The 26,878-nt window shown below is 47.0% G+C and overlaps 1 protein-coding gene across 1 annotated transcript; it reads right to left on the reverse strand.

The window, feature by feature from the left end:
* Positions 1 to 1,362: 1,362 nt before the first annotated feature.
* Positions 1,363 to 23,432, reverse strand: GTF3A (general transcription factor IIIA). The gene is made up of 9 exons (XM_040426178.1): positions 23,223 to 23,432; positions 18,967 to 19,067; positions 17,246 to 17,342; positions 12,721 to 12,809; positions 11,437 to 11,510; positions 9,607 to 9,693; positions 4,113 to 4,339; positions 3,293 to 3,343; positions 1,363 to 1,724 (listed from the first exon to the last, which is right to left on the reverse strand). Exons 1-9 carry the CDS (start codon positions 23,397 to 23,399, stop codon positions 1,551 to 1,553), a joined length of 1,077 nt encoding a protein of 358 aa, XP_040282112.1. The 5' UTR covers positions 23,400 to 23,432; the 3' UTR covers positions 1,363 to 1,550.
* Between the last annotated feature and the right edge of the window lie 3,446 nt (positions 23,433 to 26,878).

The raw sequence follows: 26,878 nt of genomic DNA on the forward strand, positions 1-26,878 counted from the left end.
ATCTTGACTGTCGGTTAATCCCAGCATGGTTCTACTGTCCCACCTCCCCTTTAGGCCTCGTACACCTGGCCGTTGCCCATATTGTGGGCCGCAATACAGGGCCATTGGCTGTGTGCTCAACGCATCACAGATGCAGACCCATTCACTTGAATGAGTCTGCAATCTGGAGCTGCAGTGCGGAATGGAGGCACGGAACCACTAGAACTTCAGTGGGGTTTCTCGCTGCGGCTCTGGACCGGGAAAACAAAACAAAATGCATTCCGTTGAAAGCTAGAACATGTCTTATTAATGCCTGCAAATCACATTCTGTGGCTCCATTCAAGTCAACGGGTCTGCAAAAAAATAAACATATGGAATGTATTCCATATGTATCAGTTCAGTTTTTGCAGAACCATCTATTGAAAATTTTATGCCCAGCCCAATCTTTTCTATGTAAATACTGTATATTCCATACAGAAAAATGGAACAGAAGACTTAATCAACCGGAAACACTACTGGAAATAAAAACCTGAAACAGATCTGGGAAAAATGGCCACAAAACACAGAAGACATATGATCATGTGAATGCGCTTTAACTATAATAGAGCAATGTAGGCTCTAAAAAACTAGTACACAGAAGCTCTGCAGTAGTCTCCATGCATACAGTTGTGCCCAAAATGTACATGTTCACCCCATGTATGCCTAGAATAAAATTGCCCTCTTTATCACTATGCCACAGCAGATTCTACCTAGTGGAGCAGTAAACTGAACAGGGCTCCCCACATAAGGCCTCATTTTTACATACAGTATATCATAATCTGGAGTATTTATTAGTGTTTTACGCAACAGTCGCACAAGTCAGGCTACTTTCACACTAGCGGCAGCCTTTTCCAGCAGGCTGTACTAGTGGGTGAACGGCCTGCCAGATCTGTGCTGCCGCTAGCGCTTGCCACCAGAGGTGAGGTCTGCTCTGGCCCCATTGACTAATGGCGGCAGGACAGCGTTCTGGCAGCAGAGCAAACCTGCTGAGGCGCGGCCGGAATAAAACTACAACATGTCGTGCATGTTCATATGATTGATAAGCAACCAAAAAAAGCGGTGACTGGTTTCTTTGCCAGGGAAAGTTTCAGGCAGCCACCATTCACACTGCATCAGCCAGAGGTACTGTACAGGGAAGACATACAATCTGCACCACTTTCCCTTGTAGCCTGGCATTTGCCTTGTGTAGTGTTAGCTTCTCAACTTAAAACTTAGATGAGAAGGTGCACAGAACTAGGCTTGGCTCCTTCTGACATTTACTCAGACTTCCGTCTGCATTCATTTACACAATATTGCTATGGGGGGGGGGTTAAGAGTCTAAATAAAGGTTACTAGAATAATGCATGTGCTTGACCTCCTTTAATAATGCAACAGGTAGAAAGTATATCTTGACCTACTGCCACAAACCTTTGGCCAGCAGGTCAGACTGAAAAAGAAACTGAACAAAAAAAATTCCCACAGAAAACGGGCAAATGAGTGAACAGTAATATTAACATCATATATCCTGCATTACTGGACTAAGCACTGGAGAATTATTTAAGGGTCAGATTTTCCAGCACTGGTAATAGAGCTTCTTTGCTGGCATCAGGTTGCTGTTCTGGAGACTCAAGGGCAGGAGTTTGGGAAGGTTTCTTTTTCTTGGACTTCTTAGGCTTATATCCAGAAAGGCGAGAAGCAAGACTTCTTACAGGTCGGGGTGGTTTCACCTAGAAGGACAGAAAGTTAGCTAGCTCACTAAGCAATACCTAAAGAAGCAGTTCTCAATTGGGTCAACCCTAGTCAGACCACTATGCACAGGGAATAAAGATAGCTGCCGGACAACCTAGCCCCCCCTCTGCATTAAGGAAACCGGCAGCATGCCTAGAAGGGGTAGGCCAACATCTAAAGTATACAGCCAGCTTAAAGGTAGACTGGAATATAGCAACTGCCATCAGGCAACGACGCTTAGTGCCTTCTCCAACTTCATATTACTGTCTTTGTGCTACTATATGTATGTGAAAAACAAATGTGCTGGATAAAAGAATGTATTCATTTATTAAAGCATACAACAAGCTAAAAACATGACCCTGCAGCATGTTCACCACCATTGCCCCATGTGCCCCTGAGGACACTGGCACAGCAGAGAAATGCATCAGGGATCTTTGATATCTATGCTTCATACAATACTGCAGTGGTGTCATGGGAGAACCAGGTACAGTGATCCCTCAAGATACAATGGTTGTTTCTGACCCATCACAAGTTGAAACTAGACTCAGCATACAAGGTCTCAGATCCAACCAAGGCCACTTCTCTGGTACAATAGCTGTATCAGTTGCTGATTAGCAGCTTTTTCTGACTTATATGAAAGGACTTGTTTTGTCTTAATTATCTGCTTATTTTTCTTAAATCTTCATTTTCTCTCATCTTGGACGACTTTTGGGGCTTTGGAACCAATTACTCAACTTACAATGGTTTCAACATACAATGATCGGCCTGGAACCAATATTGTAACTTGAGGGACCACTGTACTGCAGCTACATCCTTCCAATACCCTATTAAAAGATGGATCACAATATATGTAATTGTATATTTGAGCAATATAATTTGAAGAACAAGGTGCATTTGACACCCATTAGCTTCACCTTTCTGCTTATTGGCAGGTCTCACTACATGTTACTGAAAGGCTAGTGTCACAGGTTTTGGGGGGGGGGGGGTTTGAATGTTTTGTAACTTGTCATGCCTAAAGTAGGACTCCAAGTTTTTTTTATTAAGACCCATTAGGAAGGTACATTATGTAAACTGTAGTGACAGTCTTACCAATGACCATTTGTGAGTTATAACCTTCATTCTGATCCTCAGCTGTGTCATGCACCTTTTTAAACAGGTCATAACATTTGGAGTGCTTTAAGTAAAAACTGCCAGCTCCAGATGTTGTATGGAAATAAGAGCCATATTTTTGATCCTCAAGGTGCATTTGAGTCAATAGCATTTTTGAAACTGCAGCATGCTCTGGCTGTTTTGTCAATCCTCCAATCCTCCTGCTTGAAAAGGAAGCACCAGTGTGTTGTGTTTACACATGCGTTTAGGTACCAATGCATTTCCCCCCAGTGACATTATGTGGTGGAGGTACATCCTTTCCAATAAGAAATCCCAGGTGGTAACACCATATGGGCAAAATTCCAGAGATACTAAAAGTGCTGACCAAGTCAACAGTAATTGACCCAAAGGGAAACCATTTGGATAGTTTATAGGCAGAGAATGCACTTTCACACAGATAGGCGTAGAATACTCTTACCATCTTTTTCTTCTCTGGGTCGTGAGTATTGAAGTGTCTGTCCAGGCTTTGCTGTAAAAGAACAAGTGTTTTACACTTCAGATTTTGGACTGCAGAGCTCGCAACTTCACTTAGTTTATCTGCTGCCTAACTTTCAAAAGCAATCTCCTAGGAATGAAGAAAATATGCACTTCTAGCAGACAAACTGGAGCCTAGTCTTACAGGAAGTTAGAAGACTTAAGGTGTTGTCTGCTTTTTCTATCAATTACCCATCCTAAGAATAGGTAATCATTATCAGATCAGCAGGGGTCTGACACCCTTGCTGATCAGCTGTTTGAAGAGAAGGCAGTGCTGCTACAAGAACTGCCTTCTCTTCATAGTTTACACCTGATCACTGCTGTAATTGTGATGGCAAACAGGTACGGTAATTACATCTACTTCTATGGGACGGCTCCTTCCTATACACAGATCGAGTGATTGCTGCTGCGGTTGCGACAGCGAGCAGGTAAACAATGAAGGCAGTGCTCTTACCAGCGCCGCTTTCTCCTCAAACAGCTGATGGGATCATCAATAGAGAAAACAGAGGGTAGGTCAGCAATAGAGATACAGCAGACAAACCCTTCATCAATGCTGTGCAGATTTTACATGCCCAGTCTTAAATCGGATTGTGCCACAATCACATGGTGAGGCCAATCCTACAAGTTATACTATTTTACCACAAAACCACGCATCTATTGGCCACGACATAAGCAGTGTCTAGCCAGCCGGCTGCATTCAGCTGCAATGTGTAGGAAGCAGTGCCAATACAGACAAGACCTCTACTCTACAATATAAACCTCACCTTCATCGCAAAGGTTTTTCCACAGCCTTCATGTTCACAAACAAATGGCCGCAGGTTTTCATGGAACGTGAGTATATGGCTTTTGAGGTTGAATTTAGTAGTATAAGTCCTGTCACAATCCTCTCGTGGGCAGCAATAAACTATTCTCTCTTTTCTGTGGATTTTCTTGTGCTCCTTCAGGAATTCTTTCCTCTTGAATTTACGATTACAGATATCACAGGTAACCTCTAAAGCAAAAGATCAGACAGGAATGAGCCATTTACAGTTTACTACAGATGTGCAATGAACAAGCTAGGAAGTTTACAATATGCTCTTCAAAGGGGTTATCCAGTGGTAAATATGGGTAGGTCATCAATATCAGATGAGTGGGGGGTCTAGGGTTGAGCGATATACCGGTATCACGATATACCGCGGTATTAAAAAAACGGCGATATCGCCGTTTTGTAAATACCGCATAATTTCATGACGTCATAGGAGCGGTCATGTACGCTGACCGCTTCTAAATCTGCGGCCGCCCGCCCCAGCATGAACCGATACGGGACATTTGCAGAGTACTTCTACTCGTGCAAATGTCCCCGATACCTGCTGGCCGCTTGCGGCGGCGCTCTTAGCAGTTCGGCCGGCGTGGGGGAGGGAAGGAATTCTGTCACTCGCATTTCCTGCACCCGACCTCTGAGAGGACGCTGTGATCAGCGCAATTAACCCCTCAGGTTATCACAGCGTCCTCTCAGAGGTCGGGTGCCGGGAATGTGGGCAGTGCCCCCCTCCTCCCTCCCCAGTATTAATCATTGGAGGCCACAGGGTCGTCGTCCTCCTCCCCCCATCATTGGTGGCAGTTTGCAGTTCCGATCGGAGTCCCAGCAGTGTAATGCTGGGGCTCCGATCGGTTACCATGGTAGCCAGGACGCTACTGAAGCCCTGGCTGCCATGGTATGTTAGTGAGCAGCATTATACTCACGTGCGTCGTGGCCGCCGGGCGCGCCTTCTTCTCATAGGTCTGTGCGGCGCATTGCTAATGCTATAAGCCTTAGCAATGCGCCGCACAGACAGAAGGAGCGACCGGCGGCCACGACGCACGTGAGTATAATGCTGCTCACTAACATACCATGGCAGCCAGGGCTTCAGTAGCATCCTGGCTGCCATGGTAACCGATCGGAGCCCCAGCATTACACTGCTGGGACTCCGATCGGAGCTGCAAACTGCCAATGATGGGGGGAGGAGGAGGAGGACGACCCTGTGGCCTCCAATGATTAATACTGGGGAGGGAGAGAGGAGGGGGGACCCACTGCCACCAATGATGGGGGGGGGGATGACCCTGTGGCCTCCAATGATTAATACTGGGGAGGGAGGGAGGGAGGAGGGGGGCACTGCCCACATCCACCAATGATGGGGGGGGACCCTGTGGCCTCCAATGATTAATTCTGGGGAGGGAGGAGGGGGGGCCGACTGCCACCGATGATCGGGGGGGGGGGGGGAGAAGACCCTGTGGCTTCCAATGATTAATACTGGGGAAGGAGGGGGGGCCCACTGCCACCAATGATGGGGGGATGACCCTGTGACCTCCAATGATTAATACTGGGGAGGGGGGGGGGGGCCCACTGCCACCAATGATGGGGGGTGAGACCCGGTGGCGACTGCCAGCAATGATTAATACTGGGGGGAAGGGGCACTGCCACCAATGATTAATACTAGGGGGGGGGGGGTTACCAGAGGGGGCTGATAAGATGGAGAGGCTGATCAGAGGCTGGGGAACTGCCAGTCTGCCCCCATACAGTATAACGTCTCCTTGTGGCGTCCCCCCCATACAGTATAACGTCTCCTTGTGGCGTCCCCCCCATACAGTATAACGTCTCCTTGTGGCGTCCCCCCCATACAGTATAACGTCTCCTTGTGGCGTCCCCCCCATACAGTATAACGTCTCCTTGTGGCGTCCCCCCCATACAGTATAACGTCTCCTTGTGGCGTCCCCCCCATACAGTATAACGTCTCCTTGTGGCGTCCCCCCCATACAGTATAACGTCTCCTTGTGGCGTCCCCCCCATACAGTATAACGTCTCCTTGTGGCGTCCCCCCCATACAGTATAACGTCTCCTTGTGGCGTCCCCCCCATACAGTATAACGTCTCCTTGTGGCGTCCCCCCCATACAGTATAACGTCTCCTTGTGGCGTCCCCCCCATACAGTATAACGTCTCCTTGTGGCGTCCCCCCCATACAGTATAACGTCTCCTTGTGGCGTCCCCCCCATACAGTATAACGTCTCCTTGTGGCGTCCCCCCCATACAGTATAACGTCTCCTTGTGGCGTCCCCCCCATACAGTATAACGTCTCCTTGTGGCGTCCCCCCCATACAGTATAACGTCTCCTTGTGGCGTCCCCCCCATACAGTATAACGTCTCCTTGTGGCGTCCCCCCCATACAGTATAACGTCTCCTTGTGGCGTCCCCCCCATACAGTATAACGTCTCCTTGTGGCGTCCCCCCCATACAGTATAACGTCTCCTTGTGGCGTCCCCCCCATACAGTATAACGTCTCCTTGTGGCGTCCCCCCCATACAGTATAACGTCTCCTTGTGGCGTCCCCCCCATACAGTATAACGTCTCCTTGTGGCGTCCCCCCCATACAGTATAACGTCTCCTTGTGGCGTCCCCCCCATACAGTATAACGTCTCCTTGTGGCGTCCCCCCCATACAGTATAACGTCTCCTTGTGGCGTCCCCCCCATACAGTATAACGTCTCCTTGTGGCGTCCCCCCCATACAGTATAACGTCTCCTTGTGGCGTCCCCCCCATACAGTATAACGTCTCCTTGTGGCGTCCCCCCCATACAGTATAACGTCTCCTTGTGGCGTCCCCCCCATACAGTATAACGTCTCCTTGTGGCGTCCCCCCCCATACAGTATAACGTCTCCTTGTGGCGTCCCCCCCATACAGTATAACGTCTCCTTGTGGCGTCCCCCCCATACAGTATAACGTCTCCTTGTGGCGTCCCCCCCATACAGTATAACGTCTCCTTGTGGCGTCCCCCCCATACAGTATAACGTCTCCTTGTGGCGTCCCCCCCATACAGTATAACGTCTCCTTGTGGCGTCCCCCCCATACAGTATAACGTCTCCTTGTGGCGTCCCCCCCATACAGTATAACGTCTCCTTGTGGCGTCCCCCCCCATACAGTATAACGTCTCCTTGTGGCGTCCCCCCCATACAGTATAACGTCTCCTTGTGGCGTCCCCCCCATACAGTATAACGTCTCCTTGTGGCGTCCCCCCCCATACAGTATAACGTCTCCTTGTGGCGTCCCCCCCCATACAGTGTAACGTCTCCTTGTGGCGTCCCCCCCCATACAGTGTAACGTCTCCTTGTGGCGTCCCCCCCCATACAGTATAATGTCTCCTTGTGGCTGCCCCCATACAGTATAATGTCTCCTTGTGGCCCCAAGTGTTTTTTTCTTCTAAATGGGCATTTATCGTGATATATATCGTTATCACGATAAATTTCTTAATATCGTTATCGTGGGAATATTTTTGATATCGTCCAACCCTAGGGGTGTCCAACATCTGGGACCCCCACAGATCAGCTGTTAGAGGCTGGGTGAGCCATTAGTGCCACAGCCTATTCCTAGGCCATGTGACATCACTGTACACCCCTTCGATAACCAGAACCATCATGCATTTCTTGTTTGGTATACACAAGTTAGTTGAACTTCAGAGCCATGCTATAAGAACTTTAAGGACCTTTACATGGGGAGTACCCCCCCCCTTCCCCACTCATGCAGCTGTAATCTTTTTGAAAGACCCCTCATCTGCCCTGCTGCCTGAAGTTTTGGCGCTCTATACATTAATGCTAAGCATTGGTACAGGGAGGAGGATACGGCCACGTTTCTCAGGGGGAATCTCCTGCCTGGCTGGGGTGCAGTCCAATTGCAGAGGACCACGTCACAACCAGGGAGAAGGCGAGCCGTATTCAACGGCTGCGACATGTCTACTGCGGTTGGACAGCTCACAGCCAGTAAAACGGAGATTCCCCCTGAGAAATGCAGCCGTCTACTCCTTGTACCGCTGCTCGGCATTAACATTGGACACCAAAATGTCAGGGGAACACAGTGGGGCAGATGAGGGGGGTCTTTCAAAAAAATAAAATCTGTGGAGGGTACACCCCATGTAAAGGTGCTCCATAAAAAATAGTGAAAGGTACTCTTTAACCTGGCTGACCAGTCACATCTAGGGGGAGCTCAGTGCACAGGAAGTTGGGCTACTTACACATCTGCGCTTTCCCTTGCTGCTATTGAAATCTGCCAAAGGATCTCCATAGCGGGGGAAATGCTTCCGTTTTGTCCCCAGTCAATGGTGACAAAACTGAACAAAAACCAAATGCACCAGAATGCATTCCGCTCCATTTGGTTGTGTCCCAAATGCAGACAGAACGCTGCAAGAAAAGTTTGTGTCTGCGATGTGGTGCGGAGCAAGACTGATCCGTCAAGACTCACAATGTAAGTAAATAGAGACCGATCAGTTTTCGCGGACAAGAAAACGGATCCGCCCACCATTGACTTACAATGGTTTTAGAGGCGGATTTGTCTTGGCTATTTTAGAGATTATACAACTGTATCCGTTCTGAATAGATGCAGATGGTTGTATTATCCTGAAATAATTTTTGCTGATCCATGATGGATCCAGCAAAAATGCTGGTGTGAAAGTAGCCTTATACAGTTACCAGCGACTGCTATGGAAACTGTACTAATCTATTCACTGATCCATTCCTAATGGTGGCTGCAGAGTCACAGAAAAAGGAATAACCCTCCTTAAAATATAACCTTTATTAAAAACATTTAAAGTTAGTCCCCAATCAAGGGAATTCTAAAATTGGTTGAAGAATAGCTGGAGGAGAGCGACCTTGGCCCACTAAGTTAACTATACCCCCACAGGATGTGGTCTATATTGTAACACCTGTGTGATAATGGTAAGGGGAAGCTTTTCTTCCTTCTTACCTGAAGCAGAATAGCTGCCTTAACAGTGATCCTAGTGTCTTTGAAGGTGGCCCTGGGAAGCCCTGCCCTAGCAAACAGAATGTAGGAGGCTAGTGGGATGCAGGCTGATGGAGCCAGCAGTATTAGGGGTGTGTTAGTACATTGCAGAGATAAGGATGTGTACAAGGCCCCAGGGTCTACTATATACAGATCTGGAGTTCAGTGCAACCCTCCCCTCGAAGCCCTGTCAGTCACATGGGCTGCCTCCATTGAAGGTGCAACACCGGCACCAACCCCTAGGGCTTCACTCCGGAGGCAGCTAAAGCTGAGCCTCGGGGGCAGTGCCGTACATACAGGAGGCAGTGCCTGGTACTGCAGCTGCCTGCATCAAACTGAGGTAGTGGTGAAAGTTGCATATTTAGTGTCATTTTCATCATTAGTTCATCTACACACACTGGACTGAAAATATTAACAATATGCCACATGTAAACCAGGCCTCTGTTCTATGCATACTGTTACCCATAGAGCTTACCTGCGTGAAGCTCTGCAGCATGCTTCAAGTAGTCTGACCAGGTCTTTCCTACAAAAGGACAAGTGCTATCTTTTTTGCATGGATATCCTGCAAAAGATAAAACCTGTAAGAACCTAAACCAATACACTCCTATACCACAACTCAATGGAAGCATTCTGAGGTGGAGGAAAATTCCCCTATTCACACCGTACAGTCTCTGCTATGCTTCACTTGCAATACACAGATTGTCAGTTTGTCTCTGGCAGGAACAGGCGACCATCTATGCAGGCATGGCCAACCTGAGGCTCTGCAGCTGTTGCAAAACTACAACTCCCACCATGCTTAGACTGCCTAAAGCTATCAGCCTGCAGCAGGGCATGGTGGGAGTTGTAGTTTTACAACAGCTGGAGAGCCGCAGGTTGGCCATGCCTGATCTAATGTATGGTGGACTCCTGACAGATACGGGGGAATGTACTGGGCATGTAACAATGCCTCCCAACTCCCATCTAGAGTGCTTTAATGTTCCCTCATCCATTCAGGGGAAGAAAAAAAAAACTCATTAAAATTCTGCTAGATTCCAGTTTTGAGTGCTCAAATTTAGAGCCAATGTGCTTTATCATACAAACAAATATTCAATAAACTCCACATAGATTTTAAAGGAGCAACTAGTGGAAATTTTACCTGGTTTCTGAGTCATTGGTGTATTGTCACATACACTCAGTGCAAGATACAGAAACTAACCACTTGACTATTCCGTGGATTGGACTAGATGAACAGTTAATGCTTCACCGGCAGCCATCTCTATGTAGCCTGCACTTCAATGTGATTCATAGGCAGTAAGCTCCCTGCGCTGGTGGCTTAATGCAGCAACAACTGACTGAAGTGTCGATGCGGATGAGGATTCAGAGGGAAACCATTAATCACTATAAGGCTGGGGGCTACACAGCAACATGAAGACTTCCTGCAATTTGGATGTTTTTACAGCCAAATGACAGCCTTAGAATAGACTGGTTATTGGTGTTCATTTCCCATCTTCTGGTTTGGGTTACACTGACTAAATGGTGCAAATTGGGAGAGCAGAGTTTCTACACCCCTTCCAACGTGTTCAAAGAGGCACTGGGCTTTGAAAGAAAGGGGACATTGCCTAGAGGGCCTTTTACACTGGCCAAGAATCCATCAGATAATCGCTAACAAGAGTTGATAGGAATGGGCTTCAGCAATTATCTGGTGTAAAGGTGCTGCCCATTACTCAATGAACAAGCAAAATGCTTGTTTGTTGCATAATTGTACCGTTTGTGTAGGCGCCCAAATCACTTGCAAGCAGATCGTGCTGTGCAAACAACGAGTCTCTATGGCAAGGATCAGCAACCTCCAGCACTCTGGCTGTTCCGAAACTACAACTCCCAGAATCCTCCTTTCACTTCTATAGTTACAAGAACAGCCAAGAAAGTCTGCAGGCTGGGAGTTGTAGTTTCACAGCATCTGGAGTGCTGAAGGTTGCTGATCCCTGCTGTATGGGGATGAGTGATGGCATTAGTGATCACTCCTCCCATGAAGTGGAGATCACATCACGTAAACACCGCAGTCCACTTCACCGATTCACTTCCTTCTCGACCACCGTCTGCTGAATTGTCCCATCTAAAGGAGCCTTAAGATGCAACTTTCGTAATGGGCCGTAGACACTGAATGGAGCAGTGGTCGAGCACAACCACTGCACAGGGGACTTTCAGACCCCCCAGCAATCACATAATGGTTAAGATTGATAAGTGTTTGCGACCCAACCTTTTTAAAGATGCTTGCATAGTCTTTGAGAGCAAAGATTCTGAGAAGACTGGCAAAACAGATACATACCTGCATGAATTTTCTCATGGCGTTTAAGCCTTGAAGGTAAAGAGTAGCTTTTATCACATCCCTCATGGCTGCATCTGTGATGGGAGAAAAAAAAGTGATTTCTACCATCAGACCAATAATCCAACTCCATTACCATCACTGGTATTTAAGATTTAGCAGTATGATATTGGCACAAGCCAACACTTGTTGGCCATTCATAAATGTTTACTGCAGAAATTTGGTGAAATCAGCAGGCAGCCGCATTCTTTCAGCCTTCCATACATTGCAATGGGAGGCATTGTAGAGGGGCTTTAAAAGGGTTGTCTAGGTAGAGAGCTGAACCCAGACATACCCAGAATTTCACCCAGGCAGCCCCCCTGACAAGAGCATCGTGGCACTTTATGCTCTCCTTTGCCCTGCACCAAATCACACAGGGCAAAGGCATTTTGTGGAGTTAGTGACATACCAGGCTCTCCTGGCTGCCAGGTGGAGGCTTTCACCCAGCAGAGAGCCCGGTGACATCCCTGGCACTGATGGGCAGGCTTTAGCACTGCCCTAGCCTGTAAGATGGCTAGGGCAGCACTAAAGCCCACCCATCAGAACCAGTGACGTCACCCAATACACTGCTGGGCGGAAGTCTCCACCAGGCAAAGTGTTCTAGTAAATAAAAGAGCCCTTGCCCTACACTATACTGCGCAGGGCAAGGGAGAGTATCGGAGGATGAACTGCTCAAGTCAGGGAGGGCTGCCTGGGTGAAATTATGGGTATGTCCGGGTTCAGCTCTGAACCCAGACAACCCCTTTAAGCTGGCTCTTCACAAGTCAGAGTGGGTGTCTATGCCAAAGTTCCAGTGAAAGACACCATGTGAACGTACCTTTAACCAGCTCCTTGGCCCATTTCAGAAGCCAGAGTTTATGCCACATGACAAACTGAAGCCACTAGTTTAGTAGTTCCTCTACAGCCCCCTCTGCTTATTCAGTCTCACTAGGGCAGAATATCAAGTGGCTGACGTCAGCTTCTCTGAAACCAGTGCATCAAATACATTCATAATTTAAAGGGGCTGTACACGATTATAGAACAGGTCTGCCTTCTCCAAGAAACCGCTCCACGGGTTACAGATCAGCTTCTTTGAGCAGTTGTAGAGCTTATTAAGGAAGCAGCCCTGCTTTCTGATCCTGTACAACCCTATTACAAGCCATGCTGGGAATACTATTGTATTCAGATAAGACTGCATACTTGTACACCACACGGCATAGATACAGCACTGTACGGCGAGTAGTCACAGGTAACTGTGTGGACACTTACTTGAAGGGTTGCTGGTTTGTATGGATATACTGATGCACTTTTAGCTGGTTATGTTTCCTGAACTGTTGGCCGCAGTCTGCAAAATAACACTGAAAGAAATAGGAAGTGAACCACAGGGCAGGCTACTTACAATTTCTAGCACTTACACAGAACCCTGAAAATACCTGAACCCCCCTCCACAATCAATGAGCACTCATCACTAATACCAGAAGACCGAACAGCCAGTCAACTGGCTGCAGTCATGTTCCATTGTTTCAGGCCACTTAAATGGTTTCTCACAGACAATGGGGACACATCACTAGGATATGCCCCCATTGTCATAGACGCTGGTCCTAACGTTTGGACCTGCACCTATACCTAGAACAGAGTGCTGAAAGTGGTGGAGGGCGTACTGTGCCGCCCTCCATTCATTTCCTATAGGGCCGCCAAAAATAGAGGTCTGGCACGGCTATTTGTCGAGTCCATAGAAGTGAATGCGAGCGGTGGCTGGTCATGCGAGGTGCTCTCCCATTCACTTCCATGGAGCACGCTTGGTGATGGCCAGACCAGAGTCCTCCAGTCACCACTTTGCAAGGCTCTGTTCCAGATATAGGTGTGGGTCCCACACCTATAAGACAAAAAAAGTATAGATTGCCCCACATTGACCCCTCACAGCTCCTTAAACTACAGAAAAGTTATAGGGGGTCAGAATATGGTGATGAAAAGAATTTTCTTCAAGCTTTATTTTTCTTCAATATTTAAATGTGAGAAACCCTACACAAATGTGTTTTTGCTGTAATCGTACTGACCTGGAGAATGAAAGCAACGGGTCACTAAACTAGGGAACGCTGTAGACAAAACCCATAGAACTGTTGCAGAATTAGGTTGCACCAGCCCCCCCCCCCCCCCCGCCTTCCCCCATGGAAATTCTCTTCTAGCTCTCAACTACAATTGTGGAATTAGAAAGTGCAACGTGTCCCGAAAAAACCAAGCCCTTATATGTGTGACCCTTCACATTAGTTATGCCCACCTTTGTGCCACTCACAGTAATTTGTGTACATGCGGTGCGGATTACTGTGTTCCTATTAAAGTAGTTTAACCTCTTAAGGACACATGACGTACCGGTACGTCATGTGTTGTTCCGATCACTGCCGCCCGGCCGGCAGTGATCGGAACCCGGGGCCTGCTCAAATCATTGAGCAGGCACCTAGGCTAAATGCGCGGGGGGGTCCCGTGACCCCCCCATGTCGGCGATCGCGGCAAACCGCAGGTCAATTCAGACCTGCGGTTTGCTGCGATCTCTGCAGTTTCTGGTCCCCGCGGTCCCTGACCGCGGGGATCAGAAACTTTACATGCCTAAAAAAAGTTTTATTCACCCCCCCCCTGCACCCCCGAATGATTTTTATGGTGGCGGGAGGTGCAGGAGGAAGGTTGCGGGCGGTGTGGGAGGCGGGCGGTGCGGCAGGCGGGATCGCGATCCCCCGCCCGCCTCCGCATGAAAATTCATTGGTGTTCAGTGGGTATACCAGGGTGCCAGCACATTGCTGGCACCTGGTATAAACGGCTGACATCTGCGATGCGATGTCAGCCATTTAACCCTTTCCATACAGCGGTCCGTACGGACCGCTGTATGGAAAAGGTTAACAGCGCAGGGAGCTCCCTCTCCCATCGGGGGGCTGCTGTGCCTTTGCAGCCCCCCGATGGAGAGGGAGAGAGCCCCCAGACAGCCCCCCAAGAGATCCCCTCCTTACCCTTCCGTCTGCGAAGTTCTGAGCAGACGGGGAAGGTTCCCATGGCAACAGGACGCCTCTCAGGCATCCTGCTGTCCATGGTGCTGAACAGATCTGTGCTGAAAGGCATAGATCTGTTCAGTGTAAGTAAAATACAGTGCAGTACAATATATATTGTTCTGTACTGTATTATACAGACATCAGACCCACTGGATCTTCAAGAACCAAGTGGGTCTGGGTCCAAAAAGTGAATAAAAGTGAAAAAAAAAGTAAAAATCAAAAAAACACATTTATCACTGATAAAAAATGAAAAAAATAAAATTCCCTACACATGTTTGGTATCGCCGCGTCCGTAACGACCTGATCTATAAAACGGTCATGTTACTTTACCCGAACGGTGAACACCATAAAAATAAAAAATAAAAAACTATGATGAAATTGAAATTTTGCCCACCTTACTTCCCAAAAAAGGTAATAAAAGTGATCAAAAAAGTCGCATGTACGCCAAAATTGTAACAATCAAACAGTCATCTCATCCCGCAAAAATCATACCCTACCCAAGATAATCGCCCAAAAACTGAAAAAACTATGGCTCTTAGAATATGGAGACACTAAAACATCATTTTTTTTGTTTCAAAAATGAAATCATTGTGTAAAACTTACATAAATAAAAAAAAAAAGTATACATATTAGGTATCGCCGCGTCCGTATCGCCCGGCTCTATAAAAATATCACATGATCTAACCCCTCAGATGACCACCGTAAAAAAATAATGGTGTAAAAAAAGCCATTTTTTGTCATCTTACGTCACAAAAAGTGTAATAGCAAGCAATCAAAAAGTCATATGCACCCCAAAATAGTGCCAATCAAACCGTCATCTCATCCCGCAAAAAATTAGACCCTACTTAAGATAATCGCCCAAAAACTGAAAAAACTATGGCTCTTAGACTATGGAGACACTAAAACATTTTTTTGGTTTTAAAAATGAAATCATTGTGTAAAACTTACATAAATAAAAAAAAAATTGTATACATATTAGGTATCGCCGCGTCCGTGACAACCTGCTCTATAAAATTACCACATGATCTAACCTGTCAGATGAATGTTGTAAATAAAAAAAAAAAAAGTGCCAAAAGCTATTTCTTGTTACCTTGCCGCACAAAAAGTGTAATATAGAGCAACCAAAAATCATATGTACCCTAAACTAGTACCAACAAAACTGCCACCCTATCCCGTAGTTTCTAAAATGGGGTCACTTTTTTGGAGTTTTACTCTAGGGGTGCATCAGGGGGGCTTCAAATGGGACATGGTGTAAAAAAAAACAGTCCAGCAAAACCTGCCTTCCAAAAACCATATGGTTGGTGTTCCTTTCCTTCTGCGCCCTGCCGTGTGCCCGTACAGCGGTTTACGACCACATATGGGGTGTTTCTGTAAACTACAGAATTAGGGCCATAAATAATGTTTTGTTTGGCTGTTAACCCTTGCTTTGTAACTGGAAAAAAAATATTAAAATGGAAAATCTGCCAAAAAAGTGAAATTTTGAAATTGTATCTCTATTTTCCATTAAATCTTGTGCAACACCTAAAGGGTTAACAAAGTTTGTAAAATCAGTTTTGAATACCTTGAGGGGTGTAGTTTCTTAGATGGGGGTCACTTTTAGGGAGTTTCTCCTCTAGGGGTGCATCAGGGGGCTTCAAATGGGACATGGTGTAAATAAACCGGTCCATAAAAATCAGCCTTCCAAAAACCATACGGCGCACCTTTCCCTCTACGCCCCGCTGTGTGGCCGTACAGTAGTTTACGGCCACATATTGGGTGTTTCTGTAAACGGCAGAGTCAGGGCAATAAAGATACAGTCTTGTTTGGCTGTTAACCCTTGGTTTGTTAGTGGAAAAAATGGGTTAAAATGAAAAATTAGACAAAAAATGAAATTCTCAAATTTCCTCCCCATTTGCCAATAACTCTTGTGCAACACCTAAAGGGTTAACAACGTATGCAAAATCAGTTTTGAATACCTTGAGGGGTGTAGTTTCTTAGATGGGGTCATTTTTGGGTGGTTTCTATAATGTAAGCCTCGCAAAGTGACTTGAGACCTGAACTGGTCCCTAAAAATTGAGTTTTTGTAAATTTCTGAAAAATTTCAAGATTTGCTTCTAAACTTCTAAGCCTTATAACATCCCCAAAAAAAAAAATATCATTCCCAAAACAATTCAAACATGAAGTAGACATATGGGGAATGTAAAGTCATCACAATTTTTGGGGGTATTACTATGTATTACAGAAGTAGAGAAACTGAAACTTTGAAATTTGCAAATTTTTGTTAAATTAGGTATTTTTTGGTGCAAAAAAAATTATTTTTTTGACTCCATTTTACCAGTGTCATGAAGTACAATATGTGACGAAAAAACAATCTCAGAACGGCCTGGATAAGTCAAAGCGTTTTAAAGTTATCAGCACTTAAAGGGACTCTGGTCAGATTTTCAAAAAATGGCCTGGTCCTAAGGTGTAAAAAGGCTGTGTCCTTAAGGGGTTAAGGCATTTAATATTGAGGACCTATCCTTTGGAGAGGTCATCAATATCTGATGGGTGGGAGTCCAATACCCTCACAGATCCACTGATTGAAGAGGTCACGGCGCTCCAGTCTCTTCCTTAGCCAGTGTTCTGTTCATATGGATTAAAAGTGCTTTTTCTCCAGAATGAAGCAGCCAATCACTAAGTGAAAGGCATTACATTCAGCCGATCCCTACACCAGTGGGTTAACTGCATTTCTTGGCAAGATCCCCCTTAGGATAAATAAGTCGATTCAAGCATCTTACCACGTAGACCTGCACTGGAGAAGCATGAGCCCTTTTGAAGTGCACCCTCAAGTTAGCTGCTGTGGTGAATGCCAAATTGCAGTTTTCTGCTTCACATCTGAAAAGAAAATATAATTAAGAAATCAACTTTTTGAACAAAGTGTGGGGAGATCAAAACCTGCTTAGTAGCCCACAGCAACCAATCAGATTCCACCTTTCATTTTTCAGAGCTGCTTTGGAAAATGTAAGGATCAATCTGGTTTCTATGGGCAACTAAGGCAGTTTTCCTTTACACCAGTTTTGATAAACCTCCCAGTGAATTAGGCCTCATTCACACAACTGTTTGGGCCGTATCGCATCTGCATTTTGCGGCTCAGATGCAGAACCCATTCAATTCAGTGGGGCCGCAAAAGACGCAGACAGCACTCAGCTTTGTGGACAAGAATGAGCATTTCTATTACAGGAGCCGATTCTGTTCCGCAAGTTGCAGAATGCACACGGGCGGCATCCGTGTTTTGTGTTTCCGCAATTTACGTACTGCAAAACAAGGCACGGTCGTGTGCATGAGGCCTTAGATGACAAGAGGAATGCTAACTCAACCAGTACCTGGTGCAAGTGTCACAAATTTAACACCTTTGAGGTATAACCACATGGTTGTGTTGCAATTTTGGCACAGCGGGCTGTAATTATAATAACTACCGCAGTGTTGCAGTGTGCTGCGTAGCCATTAAAAATGCGGTCTAGTTTAATTACAGCCCGCTGTGGCCATGTGGTACTTGACCACATCACAACAAGTTCTACACTTTCGATACCTACAAAAGGAAAACAAACCACACAGTTGACATGCTGTGGATTTTAAAATCCGCACAAATCCTCACCCAGTTCCTGAGTGAAGGAACATGAAGCATTGAGCAGAGGTCACCAACACCTGCACAGACAATTTTACGCAGGAAAAAACAAACAGTCTCATGTTTATTAATAGACAAGACTTTCCCTACAGCAAGCAGCCTCATTACTTGTAAGAAAGCTGCTGATTGGCCAGTATGGGTGGGCTCCCGGGCCATTCGGCATGAGTATTGTGAAGGGAGACTCGTGTGCACCAGCGCCGCGATGTGTACCAATACTGCAAGCAGACTGGTGGCTGGCGTGTCACACAACCGCAAGTGTTCTGCAGTCTGCGGATCTCAGCTGCCGTCCACCGCTTCATTTTCTTCTATGGGGCTGATTAGCTTAGCCATTTTCAGCACTCCCATAGGAATGAATGGAGGGCAGCCATGCATGCGCGGTGCGCACTCTGGGACTGTGCCAGCTCAGTTCTAAGTATAGGTGCAGGTACCAGAGGTCAGACCCCACACCTATCAGACATTGGCAGCATATCCTAGTGATATGCCGCCAATGTCTGCGATCGGAATACTCCTTTATTATCATGTATGCCAAATATTTGCGCAACTGCTGCAACCTTCTAACACTAGAATAAAAAAAATAAAAAAAAAGTCCTCAAGTGTCGAGTATGTTTATTCTTAAAAATAAATAGTGCTAAATAAAAATATTTTTTTTTTTAGCATACCAAGGGCCTGATGGGTAAGTGGGGGGGGGGGGGGGGGGATGTGAAATCAGCAGCAGTACTGTACAGTGTGGATCTTCCAATCTGCAGCAGGTTTTCCCAGAACATGTCCCTGGGGTATAAGATACTGTACAACCAGCAGAGGGTCAGGACCTTACATTACACAGACGACACTTACTTGCAAGGTCTCTCCCCGCTGTGGCTGAGCACATGACGATTCAGGTGATATAAAGTCACAAAGCCTTTTTCACAGCCTTCATATGTGCAAGCAAAGGGTCTCTAAAGAAAACAAAAAATTATACAAAGTTAGGCCTCATGCACACGACAGTATTTATTCACAGTCCGCAAAACGGGGTTCCGTTGGTCCATAACCGTTTTTTCGTCCGTGGGTCTTCCTTGATTTTTGGAGGATCTACGACATAAAAAAAGTCGTTTTGGTGTCCGCCTGGCCGTGCGGAGCCAAACTGATCCGTCCTGACTTACAATGCAAGTCAATGGGGACGGATCCGTTTGACGTTGACACAATATGGTGCAATTGCAAACGGATCCGTCCCCCATTGACTTTCAATGTAAAGTCAGGAGTCCCTATTATACCATCGGATCAGAGTTTTCTCCAATCCGATGGTATATTTTAACTTGAAGCATCCCCATCACCATGGGAACGCCTCTATGTTAGAATATACCATCGGATTTGAGTTACATCGTGAAAACTCATATCCAACAGTATATTCTAACAGAGGCGTTCCCATAGTGATGGGGACGCTTCAAGTTAGAATATCTTACGAACTGTGTACATGACTGCCCCCTGCTGCCTGGCAGCACCCAATCTTTTACAGGGGGCTGTGATCCGCACAATTAACCCCTCAGGTGCCGCACACGACAGTATCTTAGCGTATCATAGCCCCCTGTAAGAGATCAGGTGCTGCCAGGCAGGAGGGGGCAGACCCCCTCCCTCAATATTATATTCATTGGTGGCCAGTGCGGCCTCCCCTCTCCCCCCCAGTTAAAATCACGTTCCAAATCCCCCATCATTGGTGGCCAGTGCGGCCTCACATCTCCCCCCCCCTCCCCTAGTTAAAAATCATGTTCCCCCATCATTGGTGGCAGTGGCGAGTTCCGATCGGAGTCCCAGTTTAATCGCTGGGGCTCCGATCGGTAACCATGGCAACCAGGATGCTACTGCAGTCCTGGTTGCCATGGTTACTTAGCAATTTTTAGAAGCATTATACTTACCTGCGAGCTGCGATGTCTGGCCGGCCAGGCGCTCCTCCTACTGGTAAGTGAAAGGTCTGTGCGGCGCATTGCCTATAGCACAGACCCGTCACTTACCAGTAGGAGGAGCACCCGGCCGGTCACAGACATCGCAGCTCGCAGGCAAGTATAATGCTTCTAAAAATTGCTAAGTAACCATGGCAACCAGGACTGCACATGGGGGGGGAACATGATTTTAACTGGGAGGGGGGGGGGGGGTGGCCGCACTGGCCACCAATGATAAGGGATTTGGAACGTGATTTTAACAAGGGGGGGGGGGGAGGCTGCACTGGCCACCAATGAATATAATGTTGGGGAGGGAGGGGGTCTGCCCCCTCCTGCCTGGCAGCACCTGATCTCTTACCGGGGGCTATGATACGCACAATTAACCCTTTAGGTGAGGCACCTGAGGGGTTAATTGTGCGGATCACAGCCCCCTGTGAAAGATCGGGTGCTGCCAGGCAGCAGTCATGTACACAGTTCTCAGTATATTCTAACTTGAAGCGTCCCCATCACTATGGGAACGCCTCTGTGTTAGAACATACTGTCGGATATGAGTTTTCACGAAGTGAAAACTCATCTGAAAAAGCTTTTATGCAGACAGATCTGCGATCCGTCTGTGTGAAAGTTGCCAACGGCCACGGATCACGGACGCCAATCTTGTGTGCATCAGTGTTTTTTCACAAACCCATTGACTTGAATAGGTCCGTGAACCGTTGTCAGTCAAAAAAATAGGACAGGTCATTTTTTTGGACGGACAGGATACACTGATCACGGCCGCGGATGAACAACGGTGCATTTTCAGAGTTTAACGGACCCATTGAAAGTCAATGGGTCCGCAGAAAATCACGGAAAACGGAACGGCCACGGATGCACACAACGGTCGTGTGCATGAGGCCTTACCCAGTGTTCACTCTTTTCAGCATTTCTAATGGATACACAAGATGTCAGTGTAATTCTGTAGATTCCAGGACCCTCAGCATTATAAATCAGTATAAGGCCTCATGCACACAACCGTGGTTTGGCTCCGCACCTGACCTGCATTTTTTGCAGGTCGGATGCAGACCCATTCACTGCTGTCCACATCTGCACGTCTGTTCTGCGGCACCAGGAAAAATATAAAAAAATTTATAGAACACATCCTATTCTTGTCCATATCTTGGACTGCTCTATTGAGGGCTGGACGAGCTGCTCTGCAAGATGTGGAACAGTGTTTAGTGGATTTGCAGACCACAAAACAGACAGTCTTGTGCATGAACCCCAACGCCGTGAGATCATGACAGAACGGGAACTCACAAGCCTGTGTCTGGCCCAACACTTCTACAACATGGCAAGTGATAGCAATTATTGTGGATGCCGATTGGGCATTAGTACACAGCCTCTGATACCATACTACCCTCTGGAGGGTGCCACAGGTACAGAGATGGAGCGATCAGTGCCATACCAATCAGCCCTCACTACTACCAACAACCAGAGCAGTTACTGCAAACAGTCCGCTTCTAACCTGCACTGGACAATCTTCTAACCCCCCCAAAGATAAACTGACTTCATGGTACCCCTGTGACAGGACCGGAATCTATAGGGGATTGAGGCAAAGAGTGCGCACTTCCAGGACAGAGCCCCTACAGGTGAAGTAGAGAATTACACTGCCCATTGAAATCAATAGGCTAGAACAGGGAGCAGCCACCTCCATCACTACAGCTGTTTTGAAACTACAACTCCCAGAATCCTCTTTCTATGGGCATTACAAGAACAGTGGGGTAAATGTGCATGCTGGGAGTTGTGGTTTCACAGCAGCTGGAGTGCTGTAGGTTGCTGATCTCTGGACTAGAAACTAAAGCACTTAAAGGGTATTCCCATCACAGACAATGGAGGCATATCACTAGGGTATGCCCCCATTGTCTGATATAGGCAAGGGTCCCATCTCTGGGACCCTCACCTACAACAAGAAAGAAGCAGGGAGAGTTGTGGCTGGAGGATCCACAAGCGCTGCTCCAATACAAGTGAATGGGAGTCTACTACTAGGCATGCGCAAGTCGTCTATTCTCGGCAGCCCCATAGGAATTAAAGGAGGACGGCCGCACATGCACAGTGCACCCTCCACTACTTTCCCCACTCTGGTCTCCATGTAGGTGCAGGTCCCAAAGATGGTACCCACGCCTATCAGACAATGGGGGCATATCCTTTCAATATATGCCCCCCATTGTCTGATGGCAAAACCCCTTTAAATGGTGACCTGAGACTTACAAGGCTTGTCAAAGCGCAGGACGCACAAAACACATCACCAAGGACGCCATGGGGCTTTTTTTTTTTTAATCCAATTTAAAGGTCATTTTATAATAAGGCACTGATCATATCGGAACCTTACACCGATAGGAGAACAGAACATTGTGGGGTTCAGAAAACCAGTCTCCTTAGAGAAGACCTCTCCCAACAGGTCTGTTTTAGTAACTGCTTACATACCCCCTGCAATAACTATTCAGGGGGCATCTATTCTTATGTCTCATTCCTACTAGAAGTTATGAATGAAGCACTGGCAGTTTGCAATGAAGGTCCAGATGGGTGTTACCAATTAGGCTCAGTCCATGCACAATCTGACACTGATTAGATAATGTCAATGTACAGGGAAACACCCCCCCCCCCCCTGGTAACACCCAGCTGGACCTTCATTGCAAGCTACTAGCAATGCATCATTTCTAGCAGGAATAACAGGGTAATGGCACAACATAACAGAATAGATGCCCCAGAATGGTTACTACATGGAGACTGCAGGACACATAAGGAGAGGCGAGAGCTCCTCTTTAAAAGGGGCAAGATTTTGGTAAACCCTAGAAGAGTAAAACTCATAACTACAGGAGTCCTTCAAACTTTTAGGAACTCTTTTTTTTAGCAGAGAGCAGAGTCCCCATATTTGACACCCACATGCTGGCATCAGACCCATGCTACCCTCATACGGGCAAGTGGCAGCTGCCTGTAAGGTCACTTATGAGGGGTTACTGCATACTATACCACCCCAACCTCAGGAGTGCTGGGGGCATGCCCGGGCATGGCAGCACCCAGGAAGCAGTGCCCATGCCAGGACCATACACCCAGCAAATGCTGCACCAAGCGCTCGCCTCTGCTACATAAGGCCATGGAGAAGAGCTAGCAGCGCCCCCCTGACCGCCCGGCCATGCGCCTCACCTCCCCCGTGTGCCTGCACAGATGAGCCTGCAGCTTCCAGTTCTTGTTATACGTGGCATTACAATCTGGGAACGAGCAGATGAAGCGTTTATACACGAGCGGAGCCTTCTCCCCCATACTGACGCCGTACACCGGCAACACAACCGGGTCACACCACGCAGCGATAGACAGCGCCATGGCCCGGATTTCTTGAAAAGGAACGTACCACCAGCCCGCAACGCTGCGTGGCAGAGGGGGATATTCCCGTCAAAGTAACGGTTTACTGACCGAGTAAAATGGCTTCACGTCGTGACTGACTGCATTATTTCCTCAGACAATTTGTCAGTGCAGTAAGTCATTCCTACTTCATTCATTGTTTCTAGGCGCTCGCGCGTTTGAGTCACTCCCCCTACAAATCTCAAATGGTTTGTGCTCTGAGGATCACGTGACCAGCCGTCAAGTCTGTGCGCGCCATATTTGTAAAGGGATAGCAGAGTTTTATGTAGTACTGTTTAATGGCGGATAATTAAATTAGCTGGGAATGTAATACTTCACGAATTCATTACCGTGTGAAGGAAAACTGCCTTAACCAATCAGATTCCACCTTTCATTATTCAGACCTCCCTTTGGACAAGGAAAGGTGGAATATGATTGGTTGCTATGGGCAACTAAGCCAGTTTTCCTTCACACCAGTTTTGAGAAATCTTCCCCATAATATGAATACATATTTATTCATAGAAGTGTCCTGGTGTTTGTTTTGTCCAGGCTCAGAGCAGTGGTCTCAAACCTTTGGCTCCAGCTGTTACAAAGATACAACTCCCATCATGCTCTGACGACCCATCTTGTTTTTAAATGCTGGGAGTTGTAGTTTTACAGCTAAAAGAGAGCCACAAGGCTGTCCTATAGCCGCACAGGGGTGTATGTCACCCTTAGGGTCGCAATGCAAAATTTAGTAAAGTACACTGCTCAGCCTTCTGTATAGGAACACATCTGTCCTGTACGGTGGAATATGAAGTACGCTGACATACTGGCCCGACAGAGGCCAAAAGAACCTGGGGGTGATGTCTGCACCCCTCATTTGCTGGCATGCGCCAAAAAGAATACATGATCACCCCGTCATATCCGCAAAATATGGATGCGGTCCAAGTACTGTCTGCATTTTTTGGCGGACCCAATGACTTAACGGGTCCCTGATCCTCATTTTGCGAAACATTCTTGTAGCTGGCCAGCTAAGACCTGTCCTAGGTTGCTAGTATTTCTGATATGTGTATACAGCTAGACCTGCCAATAGCCTTAATACAGTTCCTATGTTTATGTGTTAAAGACAAAAGCAGAGTTATTTACTGTGACTTCATGTTTTGGATGTCATATAAATGTTATATTTTGTGTTCACAGAAGCAGAAAAAGATAATATGCATTTAAGATTCATTTTGTAATGTAAGGTAAGCTCAGTGACACAGCAGAAACAACAGAAATCATAGTGTTAATCTGTTGTTACTGGGCAGAAGTCACTCTAGACCAGTGATGGCGAACCTTTTAGAGACCGAGTGCCCAAACTGCAACCCAAAACCCACTTATTTATCACAAAGTGCCAACATGGCAGTTTAGCCTGAATACTACAGAGTAGTATAGTATATCTTCCATGTACTTTATCATTTAGCTATAATAGCCTGCCTACAGTCAATGTGCTGCTTGTGCCGTTCATAGTGCGCACTGCGCTGATGAATGGCAGGAAAAGTCTAAGGCATATTAGTACACCATAGACTTTTTCCAGGGTGCAGGTGCCCACAGAGAGGGCTCTGAGTGCCGCCTCTGGCACCCGTGCCATAGGTTCGCCACCACTGCTCTAGACCAATCACAGCCAGCTTCTCATACAGAAAGAGTTTTCACCAATCACAGCCAGCCTCACAGACAGCCTGTCTGGGAATTCCCCCAGCTCCTGCTGCTAGAATCATTATTCACCAGAGACAGGAGCTGACGAGACATTCACTCCACTGAGAGCTGAGTTTTATGGGACAGCACACATCCCCATTCATTTTAATGTATGTATTCAGACTAGGGTTGTCACGACACCAAAATTTCGATACCATAAAAAATTATTGCGATACTCGATACCATTCGATTCCATGTGAAAAAAAGAAAACACCCCAAAAAAAAGATGCATTCCGCATTTTATGGAACGTCTGTCCCATAATAGAACGGTCCTATCCTATTTTTTGGGTGGACAAGGTGACAAAAAAAATGGCGAATCGCACTGTTTTTATTTTATTTTTTTCTGTTACGGCGTTCACCGCATAGGAGATATTGTTTTATATTTTATTAGTTTCGACTTTTCGGATGTAGCGATATGTAATATGTTTATTTATTGTTTATATATTTTATATGTAAAATTGGGAAAGGGGTGATATAAAGGGATTTTCCCATCTTAGACAATGGGGGCAAATATCTAGGACATGCCCCCATTGTCTGATAGGTGCGGGTCCCCGCTGAGAACGGAGCCGGGAAATGAACGGAGTGCGCACTGCGCATGCGCAGTTGCCCTCCATTCATTTCTATGGGGCCGCCGAAAATAGCCGATCGCTGGCTCGGCTATTGCCGTCTGCCCCATAGAAATGAATGGGAGCATGGGCCGCGCATGCGCGGTGTGCTCCCATTCACTATGGGAGCAGTGCTTTGTGGTGGACAGACCCGGGGAAATCCGTGGTCCTCCAGCGACAGCGCTCCACACTTCGGTCTCGTTGTAGGTGCGGGTCCCAGCGGTGGGACCCGTGCCTATCAGACAATGGGGGCATATCCTAGCGATATGCCCCCATTCTCTGAGATGGCAATACCCATTTAAACAAAAATTTTTGGTGTGTTTTTTTTTTTTTACTTTTTATTTAATAAATATTAGCCCACTTAGGGGCTGGAACCTGGGATCTTTTAATCACTTGTCCTATTCACCCTAATAGAGCTCTATTAGGGTGAATAGGACTTTACACTGTCCCTGCTGCCCTGTGCATAGTGCACACAGCAGCAGGGAGCTTACCATGGCAGCCAGAGCTTCAGTAGTGTCCTGGCTGCCATGGTAATTGATCGGACCCCCACGATTTCACTGCTGGGGCTCCGATCTGAACTGCCACTGCCACCAATGAGGAGGGGACCCTGTGGCAACTGCCACCAATGATTATAATACTGGGGGGGTTGGGGGAAAGCGCACTGCGCCACCAATGACTTTAATACTGGGAGGGTTGGGGGGGTGCCAGGGGCGTCGTTAGGTCAAAACATTCGGGGCTGGAGCCCCGGATGTTTTGTCCAGTGCCCCGAATACGGGGCTGGCGGCGCCGCCTCCTAGCTAATTTATTCACTTCACTTGCCTCTGTGTAATCTCGCACAGGCGCACTGGCAGAGGCATCGTCGAGCAAAGTGCGCATGCGCCGTCTTCCAGCACACCTCGTTCGACGATGCCTCTGCCAGTGCGAGATTACACAGAGGCAAGTGAAGTGAATAAATTAGCTAGGAGGCGGCGCTGGGCGGGGAGGGGATCTGTGGATGACACTTATGGGGGATCTGTTGATGACACTTATGGGGGATCTGTGGATGACACTTATAGGGGATCTGTGGATGACAGTTATGGGGGATCTGTGGATGACATTAATGGGGGATCTGTGGATGACACTTATGGGGATCTGTGGATG

Source organism: Bufo bufo, chromosome 3 (assembly GCF_905171765.1).
Source record: "Bufo bufo chromosome 3, aBufBuf1.1, whole genome shotgun sequence".
NCBI lineage: Eukaryota > Metazoa > Chordata > Amphibia > Anura > Bufonidae > Bufo > Bufo bufo.